Genomic DNA, 16,394 nt, shown 5'->3' on the forward strand with positions numbered 1-16,394 from the left:
TGCAGAAAGAAATATAGTAGTTTAAATGTTGCAAATGGATCTAAAAAGAGAATCAGTATAGGAGATTCATTTCTACTTTAAAAGTCAAACACCATTTTAAGCCTTTAAAAAGGGGTCGTTCTATCCCCACATCAAAAATTACAAGCTTAGGATATTATCTTTTAAATGTTGTGTATAATATATATATATATATATATATATATATATATATATATATATATATATATATAAAATCATTATATAAATGGTCATGTAGAAACTGAAAACAGATACAAAATAATTTTATCCAATGGCATTCTGTCTTCTTGAATAAATACAACACTTCAAAAATTATGGAGAAAAAAATTAAAACAATTACAACTCGGACACGAATTCACTTTTAGTGGTCAATTAAAAAAGACAAAACATGAATAATCAATATTTTCCTGCCTAAACTTCACAGCTCCAGAAGTAAATTCAGTAAAGACTTCCACTTTAAGAATTTCTCTATACCTTTTACAAAGGCATGAATTAAACAAATCTTACTATATGCATTATATAAGGTTTATTCATTTTGAAAAGTCACCTTTAAAGAAATCAATTTATGGCCTTTACTAAATTTAGATTCTACTCTATTCTAAAGTACTTAGAAGTCAAGAGATCTTTGCTCAAAATTCTGAATCCTGGTGATAGCTTATTCTCTTCTCTCTCAATAATGATAGTCTGTCAAATGGCTCACAGGAATAACGTTCACATGATAATTACAGAAAAATTTTTTTTTAACCAACTCAGAAGCAGTATATATGTTGGTTATTTGATAATTTTCAAAATAAAATGGGAACATTACACCTTATCAGAAACTTGGCTCTATTTTTATCAGAGTGAACATTTATTTAAAAAATAGTCTGAAGTATAAGTTTATGAACACGTTACAAGATATGAAGTGTTCACAACACTACCATACTGAGATGTAGACCCTAGCCCTTGCCACACAAAATGGGCAAGGGAGCAGAGTATAAATTTCCTATGGTACACTGAGGTAAGTAGTATCATTTTACTTATGAGCATCTTAAGATAGCTAGCTCAAAGGTTAAGAGTGGACACAGCAAACACACAATAGTCCATATCTTAAGTAGTTTGTAATATGAATGCTTAAAACCTAGTACACTGGTAATCTTTTGTAGGATAGTAACAAGTGAAATTGAATTGCCCATACTCTTGGTTTTTGGAGTTCAGTTTCAATGTCAGGTTTCTAAGTTATAACAATGACTGGGATTTTCCCTCCCAAATTAAAATGAGCATTTCCCCTAGGTGTTTTCAATTCCATCCCGGTTTTTCACTGAAACATATTCCAGTTACCTTTAAGAGCTAGAATATTACTCTTTTAAAAATAGCTTTATGAAAGAATTAGGCTGTTTGATACAGAAGGAAGACAGCAATTTCTATTAAATCTACAATATCTTTATTTTTAAGATACATTTTTTTTTGTTTTTGGTTAAGATACATTTTAATATAAAACCTTCCCAAAGAAAACAGAATGTGAACATATAAAAAAATAATCGCACCCTCTCTCCATCCCCCACTCCAATATTACTTACTCGGACACGTGTGCTTGGTTCATTTGTATTTCCCATCATATCAGAAAAGCTTTGTTCGCACAAGTGCAATAACACAACTAGGTAGAGACCAGAGCTGATAAACTCATACTCAGCCTTCAACAGGGAAGCAATCGAAAAAAAGAAAAATATGGACAACGAAAAATTAGTACAATGAGATTGATACTCACAGTATATTGATAAACTAGAGGAAATGTATTTATATCCAGTTCCTAAGAAGAGATACAGTACTATCTATTAAAAAAGAAAAATAACTTTGTGGTATCATTTGCATGGAAATTTGCAGTAGGTAAAGACAGTTCTTTGGTTCAAAGCTGTTCTGTTGTTTTAAATCTAAGAATAGAAATCATGAATATAGTGGTACTAAAAATCTAATCGGTAACAGTTGCACAAAAAAGTATGTAAATTAGATCATTCTTTGATAATTAACTTATCTCAAGTTAACTATATTGTATGTTCTTTTTTTAATATTGTATTTTTTTTAATATTGTATGTTCTTAATACCAAATTGAGCAAGTTATTGGTTAGAGATTCTTCAGACAACTCAACAAATTTCAAATTGATTAAAAGTTTCTTTAAATACTTCAATAACTGCTTATTTTTAACTTAAAAGGAAATCTTGTTTATAGAAGATTAAAAAAAGTTTAATGGTTATCGCACTGAAAAAGATGAAGGCACTGGATAATGAAAAAATAAACTGTATTAAAACTAATCATTTAAAATAAGGGTAGTTGTCAGGCCAGTAGAATCCACGATTCACAAAGAACAAAGATACTACAGCCAGGAAGCTTAATCAAGAGTGTCACTTTTATAATGACTCTATCTAGTATTTCCTAACACCTCTAAATTATTTAAGAGGAGGGTCATTAAAATCCTTGAAAAATAATAAAAACATTCGTAGGTATTGAAAAGCCAAAAACCCCTTCAAAAGACACGGTGGAGCACCTACAAAGAAAGGGCAGGAGAAAACCATCCTTTGACATCTACTCTAATTTTGAGAAAACAAAAACAAAAATCTTTCCATTATTCCACCACTCCATATTTTTTCTCCCTATTCTTTAAAATACCAACATCCAGCTGTCTAGACAAACTCCGTAAGAATTTAAGACAATTCCTTACTGAAAGTGGTTTGGAGTACCTTTTGGCATACTCTTCCATTAAAGAATAAATCAGTAATTAGCATTAGGGTAGCATCTGTACTACAGCAACTGCCTAATGTTTCATTCAATGGATCAACTCTTAACTTGGATGTAATCAATCAGCTTCGAGAGATCTGGGAATCCATAAAATTATATACAGATTTTGTGTCAATGTGTATTCTGTAAGGAGTGTCCCTGGTCTTAATCAGATTTTTAAAGGATATCCATATTCCCATATTTAAAAAGTGAAGAGTGTCCACAAAAGATTATATACTGCATGTTTTCATTTATATGAAGTATATCCAGAATAGATAACCCATAGAGACAGAACACAAATTGGTAGTTGCCGGGAGAAGGGGGAATAGGGAGCAACTGATTAATGGGTACAGGATTTTCTTTTAGAGATGAAAATGTCCTGGAATTAGATGGAGGTGATGGTTGCACAACACTGCAAATGTATTAGTACCAGTAAGTTGTTCATCTTAAAATGGTTGTTATGTAAAAGGGGGGGGGGCAGTCGTCCATTACTCCTTCATTTAAAGTGTTTTTAAAGCATTCATGTGGGCAGCCCCGGTGGCGTAGCGGTTTAGCGCTGCCTGCAGCCTGGGGTGTGATCCTGGAGACCCGGATCGAGCCCAACGTCAGGCTTCCTGCATGGAGCCTGCTTCTCCCTCTGTCTGTGTCTCTGCCCCTCTGTGTCTCTCTATGAATAAACAAAATCTTTAAAAAATAAACAAATAAATAAATAAAGCATTCATGCATTCTCTGACCATCATCTCTCTTTTTACCACAAATATGCTAACCACACTTGGACAGTATGGCCCTAGAATCATCCTTGTCATCTGTTTCAACATATTCCCACTGCCCTAAATTTTCCTTTAAAGAGGGAAAGAGAGGGGGAGGGGCAAGATGGCGGAAGAGCAGGGTCCCCAAATCACCTGTCCCCACCAAATTACCTAGATAACCTTCAAACAATCCTGAAAATTTACGAATTCGGCCTGAGATGTAAAGAGAGACCAGCTGGAATGCTACAGTGAGAAGAGTCCGCGCTTCTATCAAGGTAGGAAGACGGGGAAAAAGAAATAAAGGAACAAAAGGCCTCCGAGGGGGAGGGGCCCCGCGAGGAGCCGGGCTGAGGCCGGGGCGAGTGTCCCCAGGACAGGAGAGCCCCGTCCCGGAGGAGCAGGAGCTGCACCAACCTTCCCGGGCGGGCGGAAAGGGGCTCGCAGGGAGTTAGAGCAGGACCCAGGAGAGCGGGATGCCCTCGGGCTCCCTGGGACACAAACAGACACCTGCGCCCCGGGAGAGTGCTCCAGCTCCCTAAGGGCTGCAGCGCACATGGCGGGACCCACCGGAGCAGCTCGGAGGGGCTCGGGAGCGGCTCCAGGGAGGGAGCTGCAGGGCGGGAGCGCAAATCCAACAGCGCAGGCCCCGGAACACAGGGCGCCGGGACACAGCCCAGGATCCGGCCTCCCCCGGGACAGGCAGAGGCCGGGAGTCCCAGGACAGCAAGGACGCTCCTGCCCCGAGCTGAGCAGATCAGCGGCCCCGCCCCGGAGCCTCCAGGCCCTGCGGACAGAGAACCGGACAGAGAACCGAGAGCCCGAGCCCCGTAGTTCCCGCGGAGGCTAAATCCAGGCTTCCAGAGTTGCCATAGCAATTGCTGCTGTTCCTCCTGGGGCCCCACGGGGTAAACAACCCCCGCTGAGCCCGGCAGCAGGCAGGGGCAGAGCAGCTCCCCCAAGTGCTAACACCTGAAAATCAGCACAGCAGGCCCCTCCCCCAGAAGACCAGCTAGACGGACCAGTGATACTCCCCCAGTGATACTCCCCCGTGTTCCAATACAACTTGTTTTTGGCCACTCTGCACTGAGCAAAATGACTAGAAGGAAAACCTCACCTCAAAAGAAAGAATCAGAAACAGCCCTCTCTCCCACAGAGTTACAAAATCTGGATTACACTTCAATGTCAGAAAGCCAATTCAGAAGCACTATTCTACAGCTACCGGTGGCTCTAGAAAAAAGCATTAAGGACTCACGAGACTTCATGACTGCAGAATTTAGATCCAATCAGGCAGAAATTAAAAATCAATTGAATGAGATGCAATCCAAACTAGAAGTCCTAACGACGAGGGTTAACGAGGTGGAAGAACGAGTGAGTGACATAGAAGACAAGTTAATGGCAAAGAGGGAAACTGAGGAAAAAAGAGACAATCAATTAAGGGACCATGAAGACAGATTAAGGCAAATAAATGACAGTCTAAGGAAGAAAAACCTACGTTTAATTGGGGTTCCCGAGGGCGCCGAAAGGGACAGAGGGCCAGAATATGTATTTGAACAAATCCTAGCTGAAAACTTTCCCAATCTGGGAAGGGAAACAGGCATTCAGATCCAGGAAATAGAGAGATCCCCCCCTAAAATCAATAAAAACCGTTCAACACCTCGACATTTAATAGTGAAGCTTGCAAATTCCAAAGATAAAGAGAAGATCCTTAAAGCAGCAAGAGACAAGAAGTCCCTGACTTTCATGGGGAGGAATATTAGGGTAACAGCAGACCTCTCCACAGAGACGTGGCAGGCCAGAAAGGGCTGGCAGGATATATTCAGGGTCCTAAATGAGAAGAACATGCAACCAAGAATACTTTATCCAGCAAGGCTCTCATTCAAAATGGAAGGAGAGATAAAGAGCTTCCAAGATAGGCAGGAACTGAAAGAATATGTGACCTCCAAACCAGCTCTGCAAGAAATTTTAAGGGGGACTCTTAAAACTCCCCTTTAAGAAGAAGTTCAGTGGAACAATCCACAAAAACAAGGACTAAATAGATATCATGATGACACTAAACTCGTATCTGTCAATAGTAACTCTGAACGTGAACGGGCTTAATGACCCCATCAAAAGGCGCAGGGTTTCAGACTGGATAAAAAAGCAGGACCCATCTATTTGCTGTCTACAAGAGACTCATTTTAGACAGAAGGACACCTACAACCTGAAAATAAAAGGTTGGAGAACCATTTACCATTCAAATGGTTCTCAAAATATACCCTAAAAACTACAGAACACTTCTGAAAGAAATTGAGGAAGACACAAAGAGATGGAAAAATATTCCATGCTCATGGATTGGCAGAATTAATATTGTGAAAATGTCAATGTTACCCAGGGCAATTTACACGTATAATGCAATCCTATCAAAATACCATGGACTTTCTTCAGAGACTTAGAACAAATTATTTTAAGATTTGTGTGGAATCAGAAAAGACCCCAAACAGCCAGGGGAATTTTAAAAAAGAAAACCATATCTGGGGGCATCACAATGCCAGATTTCAGGTTGTACTACAAAGCTGTGTTCATCAAGACAGTGTGGTACTGGCACAAAAACAGACATATAGATCAATGGAACAGAACAGAGAACCCAGAAGTGGACCCTGAACTTTATGGTCAACTGATATACGATAAAGGAGGAAAGACGATCCACTGGAAGAAAGACACTCTCTTCAATAAATGGTGCTGGGAAAATTGGACATCCACATGCAGAAGAATGAAACTGGACCACTCTCTTGCACCATACACAAAGATAAACTCAAAATAGATGAAAGATCTAAATGTGAGACAAGATTCCATCAAAATCCCAGAGGAGAACTCAGGCAACACCCTTTTTGAACTTGGCCACAGTAACCGGAGAAGGACAAACAGTGTATGTTCTCATTCATTTGGGGAATATGAATAATAGTGAAAGGGAATATAAGGGAAGGGAGAAGAAATGTGTGAGAAATATCAGAAAGGGAGACAGAACATAAAGACTTCTAACTCTGGGAAATGAACTAGGGGTGGTGGAGGGGGAGGAGGACGGGGGGTGGGGGTGAATGGGTGACGGGCACTGAGGGGTACACTTGACGGGATGAGCACTGGGTGTTATTCTGTATGTTGGTAAATTGAACACCAATAAAAATTAATTTATAAAAAAAATAAAAAATAAAGAGGGAAAGATACTGAACTGTAAGCTTTAAGAAAAATGAGTGATCAAATCAATGGGTGTGTGGGGTGGAGAGTAGTGATCAATACAAAAAATCTGAGAAACGAGAGGAAAATATTTGATATAAAATCTTAATATGATTAGAGAAATCCCAACATTATTCATTATATAAGTAACAGCACTACTGTAGGATACAGTACACTAAAGGAAAAGAAACAATGTGAACTTGGAATAAATTATTTCATGTAAGCTAACTCCTTCAAAATGAAGGTGGAAGCAGAATGGGGGGTAGTGAAGAGGACAGAGGGAACCAAACAGGAGGAAGAATGGGGGGTGGGGAGGGATGTCAGATAGGCATATAAAAAATTATTCCTAGCATAAAAAATACAGAACTAGGATGCAGATCTGGGGACTGCTGTTTCAACTATATTCCAGTACTAAGAGGCTTTCTCAATCGAGACCGCTCTGGAGAGAGAATAGCAGGTCTACTTTAGGACCAATCCTAAACCTTATTGTTTCCAGGTTAATTTAGAAAGCATATATTTTACCTTAGAATCTGTGACTTGGTTATTTGCCTTTTGCTTTAAAAAGTTAGGGGTAAAATAATGAAAAAACTACAAAATCATACAATAACTAATGTAATAACAGAAAAATATATTAAAAACATTACTATTATTATTTCAATGCAGGTTTTCTGACCATGATTTAATCTTTTCTTCAAGAGTTGTCCTTTAAGCATAGAATAGACACTTACCAAATTAGGCAAAATATACTAACTTGTTCATTTGCATGAGCTCTATGTAGTTCATGAATATCAAAATCCTCCAGGTTAAGCTGCAACTTCTCTTTACAGAGTTCACAGGTGGTTACAGCCTCTAATGAAGAACCTGGTAAAATTAGAAGTAAAGCTTAGTTCTGCTAGGTCTCCACAAAACAGTTTTCGTTGTAAAATTTAAGATTTCATTTATTTGAGAGAGAGAGTGCACTTGAGCAGGGTGGCGGGAGGGAGGGAGAGGAAGAGGGAGAAGCAGACTCCCCACTAAGCAGGAAGCCTGACCAGAGCTGGAGGCAAACAATTAACAGACTGAGCCACCCAGGGGCCCCTCCTTGTAAAGTTTTAAGCTTAGAACATAGAAAATCAAAAGGGAGAAAGGAAGATTGCCTTACTTCTATAAACCAGTAATGTCTCCTAAAATAGCAAATGGTAACACTAATGTGCTTGTTAAGTCCTAAGCGATGGTGTTTCGGCCTACACCCTAGGCCTACTATTTCAGGATCTTTTTTTTTTTTTTTTTGCCTCCCAGATATGCATATACATCCCCACATTCCTGATGGTGGGAAGCTGACAGTGGGAGGTCATCTGTACTTCCTACTTCAAGTACCTTAGCAAGATGCTATGAAAACAGTTTTGAATAATGTAGTATCCCAATGAGTTACCTATACCCAGGCCAGTTTCTTTGATACAACAATATATACCTAAGACCTTCTGTGCTCTAAGAAATGTGCCTTCCCTGTAAGTGAGGAGGGGGAAAAAAAGGAATCTACCTTTGTCTGGATAAAAACAGCTCCTTTCAGCCATAAAAGGAATAAAATGCTGATATATTCATAAGGACATAGTTGTGGTGACCGTGGAAATTAATTATCCAGGAATTGGATAGTAAGAAAGCGGCAGGGTTAGTGTCTTTGAGTCTCATTGATACTTAAGAGAATTGCCAGAGTAGATGAATTGGAATGATGAGAAGTTGTAGGTACAATGGAGAAAATGTCTAAAATATAGACTTAGGGGTGGTATAATAAACTAAGTCAAGGATATGACCATAGTGGTTGGCTGGGGTGGGGAAGGGTAATACTTAGAAGCATGGATGTGGAGAAGTCAGAATGAAAAATGTGTGTAGATGATGAAATAGCCAAGAAGTAAATTGGTAACGTTAGAAAGCTAGGTGCTAAAGTTATTAATGAAAGAAAGGGGACTTACCAGTTTCAGTAGCAATAGATATGAGCATTATTTATTTCTACTTCTTGGTCCTGAGGTACAAGGGGTTGTGAGAAAAAATGGCTACAGAAAAGTATGTATCAGTCTAGAGGGGCACTATAAATTAGGCATGAAGTTAAAGAGATGAATCAAAAAAGAGACCAGTTATGAGAGAAATGTAATTGTTAGACCATGAGTACCAGAGGACATAGTGAAAGTGACTAGTAGGGTGAGAAGGTGGGAAATTAGATTGGTTTAATTAATGTACACAATTGTATGAGATTGACGGTCTGATAATAGTTGGTGACATAGGAAAATCATTTGTGATTTATAATGGCATTAATATAATTTTAATAATCTTTTGAAAGAACTGGGTAACCTGTTGAAGCTGGACATTATGAGGCTCCTAGGAAAATTTGTGTGTAGCTAGGTAGCAAAAGCCTCCTTGGGTTAGGGGGGTTATGTTTTGTTTTAAGGTAGTCTGATCCCAAAGTTGTAGGACAGATCCATTTCACCTGTAGCAGCCTTTTCTTAATTGTATGGTGTTATGACAGCCTCTTGGCTTTATGAGTCACTATGCTGGGGAATTACTAAGATTAAATGAGTGTTCAGCATGGAAGCTGGTTCTTGATATTTAGTAAGGGCCCAGGAATGTTAGCCATTACCGAAATAAAAAACATCGTGACTCGTCTTCTGATAATATTTGATAAATAGATAGTATTGTGTAGGTAGGAAAACAGAGAATAGTGTGCTAAGAATACTGGCTTTTTGGAATTAGACGAACCTCAATTGGAATAATAACTCTTAACACTTAACTGTGGAGGATCTCCAGTTTTTTTAATGTTGGTTCTCAACCTTGGCTGCTAATCGCTGTTAGAATTTTAAAAAATATAGATGCCTAAGTTTAGTTTTAGTCATTTTAAAGTAGTTTGGTAAATACTCAATTCGATGGGTCTTATCAATTTTACTAAATAAGTACTTTGTAAGATACAGTCAAATGAATGTAAAGATCTCAAGAACTGAACTTTGCTGATAAATCATCATCATATTTGCCTGGCAAAGATCCCAAACCCAGCAAACTCAAATCCATGTCTATATCCAACCATCTGAAAACGGTTTCTAAAAAATATATATACATCTTACTTTCAAATCATCTTCATACCAGATTTTTATGGACACTAGTACCTCCAAGAGGTACTAAAAACATCTTTTAAGTATTATTTTCCCTACACATCAAAATCTCTTAACCTGTCCTAAACACCCTACCCTCCTTTTATTAAGAAAACAAGCAATTATGCAGGAATTCAAGCAGGCATCTTCTCATCAAAGCAACAGACTAACCAACATCCATATCAACACCAGCTTTCTAAAGTAATTTTTTTCCTATTAAAAATAGGATAAAACTTGCGTTCTGGGTTCCATCTTTCCCCTTCCTTTTCGTGCATCTTCTTCTTCCATTGTATCTCTTATTAAAATAAATACATGTCTTAAAAACATGTCCTAAAATCACACTTTAAAACAAAAACATGTCCCATGACTCCATTTTAGTCCGCAACTTCCCCCCCTCATCACCAATCTCCTTAACAGTAAAGCTTATTGGAATGCGTGGATGGCTCAGTGGTTAAGTCGGCCTTTGGCTCAGGGGCTGATCCCAGGGTCCTGGGATCAAGTTCCATCCCTGCAAGTAGCCTGCTTCTCCCTCTGACTATAGCTCTGCCTCTCTGTGTCTCTCATGAATAAATAAATCTTAAAACAAAACCAAAACTAAAACAAAACAAAACCCCAGTAAAGCTATTGAAAGAAGGGTCTATGTGGCTGTTTCCACTGTCTTACCTTGTTTTCTCTCAGTCCCATTAATTATGCTCATGATTCCACCACTCCACAAAAACTGAAACCACCAAGGACATTCATGCTACCAAATGGCATTTCTTTGTTCTTCTCTCTTTGCAGTACTTGACAGGGTTGACCATACCCTCTTTTTGAGAAGTAGGCTCCATGCAGGGAGCCCGATGTGGGACTCGATTCTGCGTCTCTAGGATCATGCCCTGGGCTGAAGGTGGCGCTAAACCGCTGAGCCACCAGGGCTGCCCTGACCATACACCCTCTTTAGAACACTTTCTTCTGGCTTATACAACACTGCATTTTCTTTTTTCTTAATACCAGATTGAGGCTGATCCTCAAATATCCTCTGTTCCCACTAAATGCTGGGTGCCCCAGAGCAGCTCTGTCCTGGCCTCATACCTCTGATACCTATTCTTGCTCTTGGGACCTTATTTAATCCCATAGCTTAATGAAATTATTTGTGCTCTAATTCCCCAAATGTAACTTTCAGCACCTCCTGAAACATCAGGCTTGTCTAAGTGCCTAGATGACATTCTTAGAGGCTTCTTTAGTAAGCTGTTTATAGTATGTTTAAAACAGAATTATTTCCTGCCCCACACTCTTCTTTTAATTCAGTAAATGATCCCACCATTTTAGTTGCTCAAGGTAAAAATATGAACTCCTTTCATTATTCTTTCTACCTCCCAAACATAACAGAATCCATCCATTTTTACCACACCATCTCTTATAATATAGATTCCTGGATAGATTCCTTGCCTTTACTCTTGTCACCCTAAAACCCACTCTCCACAGAGCAGCCAAAATAAAATCATTTCACTCCCCTACCTTTCACTAGCTTCCCATCACACTTAGACAAGTAAGTTTAGACCTAAACTTCAGACATTAGCTTAAAAAGTCTTAAATAAGCTAACCTCTGCTAATCTCTCTCTTCTCTCATCTTAACTGTATCATCCTCTCCTTGCCCTAATTATACTCCTGTGACACTGCATTTCATTCAGTTCCTCAAACACACTTGTCATACACCTTAAAGTTTTCACCTTCGATGTTTCCTCAGTTGGAATGCTCTTGCCCTCATTTTAGAATAGTTAGTTCCTCAGTTTAAATGTCTTCACCTCAACAAGGCATTCCTTTAACACGCAACACCAGCACAAATGCAAGTGCCTTGTCTGTCTTGTTTACCACTCTAGCTTCCACATCTACAACTGTGAATGGCTCCCTAATGGGTACTCAATGAACAATTTATCCCTACAGTAACTTTATCATTACTGCACAACAGCATTAAAAACATTATTTCTCAAGGACACTGACATAGCTGGTAAATTGTAGGTATTATTTCTTCAATTCAAAAGGATCTTACATGCATGATATAAGGATCAACTGTGATAATCAATTATAGTTATACACATATGAAAAAGTAGTTTGTTGGATTAATGAAATATAAAAAATACTCTGATGAATTAAATTTATGTAACACCAACGAATGTGCTTTAATGCTTTTGCTTCAAAAATCAACATACTTTTGATAAGTATAAATTGGACAATCAATTATAATCAGATTTGCTAACTAAAATGCATTTGTGCATACATCTCTTGGAAAACCTGTGAAAACAAAATACATAAAAACGTAAATCTCACCAGAGTTAATTTTGGCCTGTAGCCACTTTTTCATACATTCTTGGTGGACATACTGCAAACTTCCTGTGCACTTGCATGGCTCTATCAGCAAATTAGATGACGATGCAGCTGCCATCTGACAAATCCTACATAAGTCACCTTCTTCTTCTTCAGAATCCTCTAAAAGGAGGCTAGAAAAAAGGAAGGAACATTTCATAAACAGAGCCATAATAATTCATCCTTGTTGGTCATTTCCAACCATACTTCATCTCAAACAACATCTTTATTTCTAGTCATGTTCTGAGTAAAAAAAAACACAAAACCTTTAAAAATAGCAACCACCATAAAAAAAAAACTAGTTCAATGAGAATGAAAATTACAATGTTTTACAGGTAAATTAAATAGGCTATCTCCTATTATTTACTTTCAAATGCTTTAAGTAACTTTGTCTTTGATATCACACTTAAAGCTCCTTACCTTTCATGATCACTTTACAAACATCCCTAAGAGATCTTTATTTCTACAGTATCATAGACTACTTCAATTCCAACAGTATAAAGGAATATACTTATATACTTAACACTTTTCTTCCCTACCTCCCAAAGAACTTTTAGGACAACATGAATAAATGAAGCAAATAATGACTTGGTTTTTTTTTATTTATTACATATTATCAGAACTACATATATTAAAAACTGATAAAGCTTTTTGTATTAAATTACAGTAAAAATGAATAGATTTTTAAATTCTCCATTTCCTCTACCCCCAACAATGTTATTCAACCATCCTGATTTTTACAGGGCAGGCTTTTAAAGTGTAAAGCAGTTTCCATTAACCTATGTCCTCTATATTTAATAGGCCAACATGTACTGCTTAATTTAAATGCAGAATGGTAGCTATTGTGTGGATATATAATTTTTTGTTAAAATCCCTATTACCTAGTATACTGCTGACAATAAAGAGATAGTGAGTAATTTAAAACAACTGAATCCTAAACTGTTACTGAAATACAACCTGGATCATATAGGTTCTTAATGAATTTAGCAAAAGATGTGTGGAAAGAGGATTAGATGCACAATTATTAGGTGACTATCATGCTCTGGCTCAATTAGAGATACAACCTCAAGCACAAATATTTATGTCTTCCCTTTAGACTTAACCTTCTTTGGCTTATAGCTTCTTATTTTTTACTTGGGGGAGGGGGACCTATTTTTTTTAGACTCATTAATTTACCTGTGGAGTGTCTTGAAATCCTCACAAAATGAGCAAAATATATAATAAAGGTACACACACACAATCTCTATGACAAAATAACCAACAAATGCTGCTTTATAAGTGATCTGACCAGACAGGGTGGTACTGGCTTAATCGGTTTCTCTGTGGAAATTATTAAATGAATGCTTTGCTGCTGTTTATACCACTGCACTGAAATTAACCTCTGAACTCCATAAATATAATAGTTAATAAATTTCTCACCAGACAGCTTGTAATCAGAGGGAGTTGCTATTCCGACATTAAAGCTACTATTACCAGGGCAGTGAATCTCTCTCCGAGAAAGGAAAAATAACAAAATTCAAGTACAGGAATAGTCCCATGGTACAATCTGTCCTACATAAAGAAATAAAGGGAATATAGTACCCTAATGTCCAACATCTCAGTCTTCCTTTATCCTCAGAGAGTTAGATCTGAATTATTTCTTCTTAAAAAAAAAAAACAAAAACAAAAATCTAAAAACAGTTAACAACTATGCTTCCCAATAATTTCATTACATTAGGCCTTTAAGAAATAGAAAAAAAAACCAAAAATGTAAAACATCCCACACTACAGCCTTTGCTTTACCTAGGTCTTTTCTTCCTACAAGTATATTTTACATGTACTATCTTAACCCATTTTATCAGGAATTTATTTTTCATAAAAAAATTTTTTTGGTCATAAAAATTATTTTAATAGAAAAACTAAGTACATTAACAAAATAATCAAGTTGGGACTGAAATCTCTGATCTTTCATCTTTTCCAGATTTTTAAGCAACCTTCAATCTACAAAGATTACATTTGCATAAAAAAAGATTCTAAGTGAATTTGAACTAGTATTTCTATCAACTATTCACAACATATACTCAGTATATACCTGGACTTCAAAAACAAAACAATTTGTGTAAATGATTTTACTTCATTTTGAAGAGTCTGAGATGAGAAATACAAACAAATGGTAAATAAATTTTACTAAAGGCTAGGCAGATTATTTTGATAATCCATGACCACTGAGGACCCTTGCCCATTTAGTAATGGTCTACCAAGGGACAGGGCAAGATTTTTATCTTTTTGCTCATCTGTATCAAAAGCTGGTTAAAGGGATCCCTGGGTGGCGCAGCGGTTTGGCGCCTGCCTTTGTTCCAGGGCGCGATCCTGGAGACCCGGGATCGAATCCCACATCAGGCTCCTGGTGCATGGAGCCTGCTTCTCCCTCTGCCTATGTCTCTGCCTTTCTCTCTCTCTCTCTCTCTCTTTCTCTCTCTGTGACTATCATAAATAAATAAAAATTAAAAAAAAAAAAAGCTGGTTAAAAATAATCTTTAGACTACTTGTTGATGCAATCTATACTCCCAGTGCCTACGTTCATTTTAATTCTCATCTACTTCCTCTGAGAAGCTAACATCTTAATGGTATAAATTTTAAGGAAAAGAAATCTGAGATACCAATGTTATGAGAAATCATTTTAGAAATAGATTTCTTTCTCTAATCTGCTCTTTGCTTTATGGACTCACAACAGGTGTTCAAATTTACCTCTCTTTTATTTTCTGCAGTCTTTCTGGATCTCTTGAAGGTGCACTTTTATTTTTATCACTTTTTCCATCAGATGAACTCCACCCTGAAGGAATAATATCTACAGTAATCATGACATTGTCGGTCAGATTATTTCCAAGTGCTGGGGGGACTGCAAATCGAAATAAGGAACCAGGAAGGATTCCTGTTATTCCTGTATTTCTTCCACTGTGGGCTGAATCTGATGGGGAGCCACCTGTAGCAGCGTTACTTGATGATGCAGATGCTTGTGCTCTGTTGGCAGTAGCCCCAAGGGGATCACTCTGTGCTTCTAGGTGAACCACTTCATTTGATTCTCTTCTAAAAATATGATGAGATCTAGATGGTATATCAGAGGTAGGTATCCTTGAAGATTCATCTCGTCCCTCTCGTCTCCTTCTGGAGAACAAAGGTGTGCATCTATTTCTAAGTGAGGAAGATAACCACGGTCCTGTATTTCTACCTTCAGATTCTTGGTTAAAATTTTCTGAATCTGGCTCAGAGCTATGATTTTGGCTAAGAGATGACAAACCCCATCTTCGCCTAAGAAATCGAAATCCCTGAGAAGCTTCAGATGCTCTACTATCAGGAACATCGGAAGTTGATGCTGCATTGCTACGAGACTGTGAAGCTGTCAAGATTCTTGGAGACACGTAAGAATTTTCAGAACTCAGTGATCTTGTATTCAAGGAATCCTGGCTAGATCTTCGAGAAAAAAAGGTAGATGACATACTAGAAGCTATACGCGATAGCAATCTCCTAGTCGAACGTCTACTTTCGTTGTCAGAAGATTCTTGAAATGATCTCTGAGATGAACCAACCCTATCTGAACTGCTTATGGTTGAGGTTTCATCTCTATTTGATATATAAGAAAATCCAGGCTGTGTACTGCTTTGTGGAGATTCCAATTCCCTTGGAGAAAAATTTGATCTTAGTGAATTTCTACTGTTGTCCCTAGAACATGGTATGGTATGATGTTCAGAAGGCATTTGGTGATTTGTGGATGATGTATTCAACTGTAAAGTGCTCACTGAGTTATCTTTTGGTCTTGCTCCCTGTGAATATGAAGAAGGAACTCTGTCTTGACCATCTATTTTTGAAAGAAAAGAAAAGATTACCAACTACATGAAATAAAATGAGTATTATTAAATTTGTATTTAACTAATTACTGCAAAATGAATTATGGGATTCAAACCGAATACTGCTATACCATATACACACAGCAGCTTAATTATGGGAAAAAACATAAATGTACTTCTCTTTCTATACCTCTGATATAATCCAGTACTGTTACTAAGTCAGCATTGCAAACTGAAAAGAAAGAAATGTGTCACAGCTTATGAGATAAAGACCTAGATCTACTAACTTGATGTAGGTGTAACAATCTAAATGTCAATCAGAAATTGATATAGTAAACTAATACCTAAATGGATAAGAATTTTAAATGGGCCAAATTATTCA

At 37.6% G+C, this 16,394-nt stretch overlaps 1 protein-coding gene across 10 annotated transcripts in view; it reads right to left on the reverse strand.

The window, feature by feature from the left end:
* MARCHF7 (membrane associated ring-CH-type finger 7) overlaps nucleotides 1–16,394 on the reverse strand; it is a 54,110-nt gene that overhangs the window by 3,842 nt on the left and 33,874 nt on the right. For 7 of the 10 annotated variants that reach the window (XM_055307923.1, XM_055307922.1, XM_055307921.1 and 4 more), the window contains 4 exons: nucleotides 14,916–16,023; nucleotides 12,153–12,322; nucleotides 7,481–7,590; nucleotides 1,578–1,691 (listed from right to left, as the gene is read on the reverse strand). In XM_055307923.1, coding sequence (XP_055163898.1) covers nucleotides 1,578–1,691; nucleotides 7,481–7,590; nucleotides 12,153–12,322; nucleotides 14,916–16,023 — 1,502 coding nt within the window. Of the gene's footprint in view, nucleotides 1–221; nucleotides 1,692–7,457; nucleotides 7,591–12,152; nucleotides 12,323–14,915; nucleotides 16,024–16,394 lie in introns of those variants that run through there. The other 3 variants (XR_008662138.1, XR_008662139.1, XM_055307920.1) reach the window with 2 other exon arrangements.

This window comes from Nyctereutes procyonoides, unplaced genomic scaffold (assembly GCF_905146905.1).
Source record: "Nyctereutes procyonoides isolate TBG_1078 unplaced genomic scaffold, NYPRO_anot_genome, whole genome shotgun sequence".
NCBI lineage: Eukaryota > Metazoa > Chordata > Mammalia > Carnivora > Canidae > Nyctereutes > Nyctereutes procyonoides.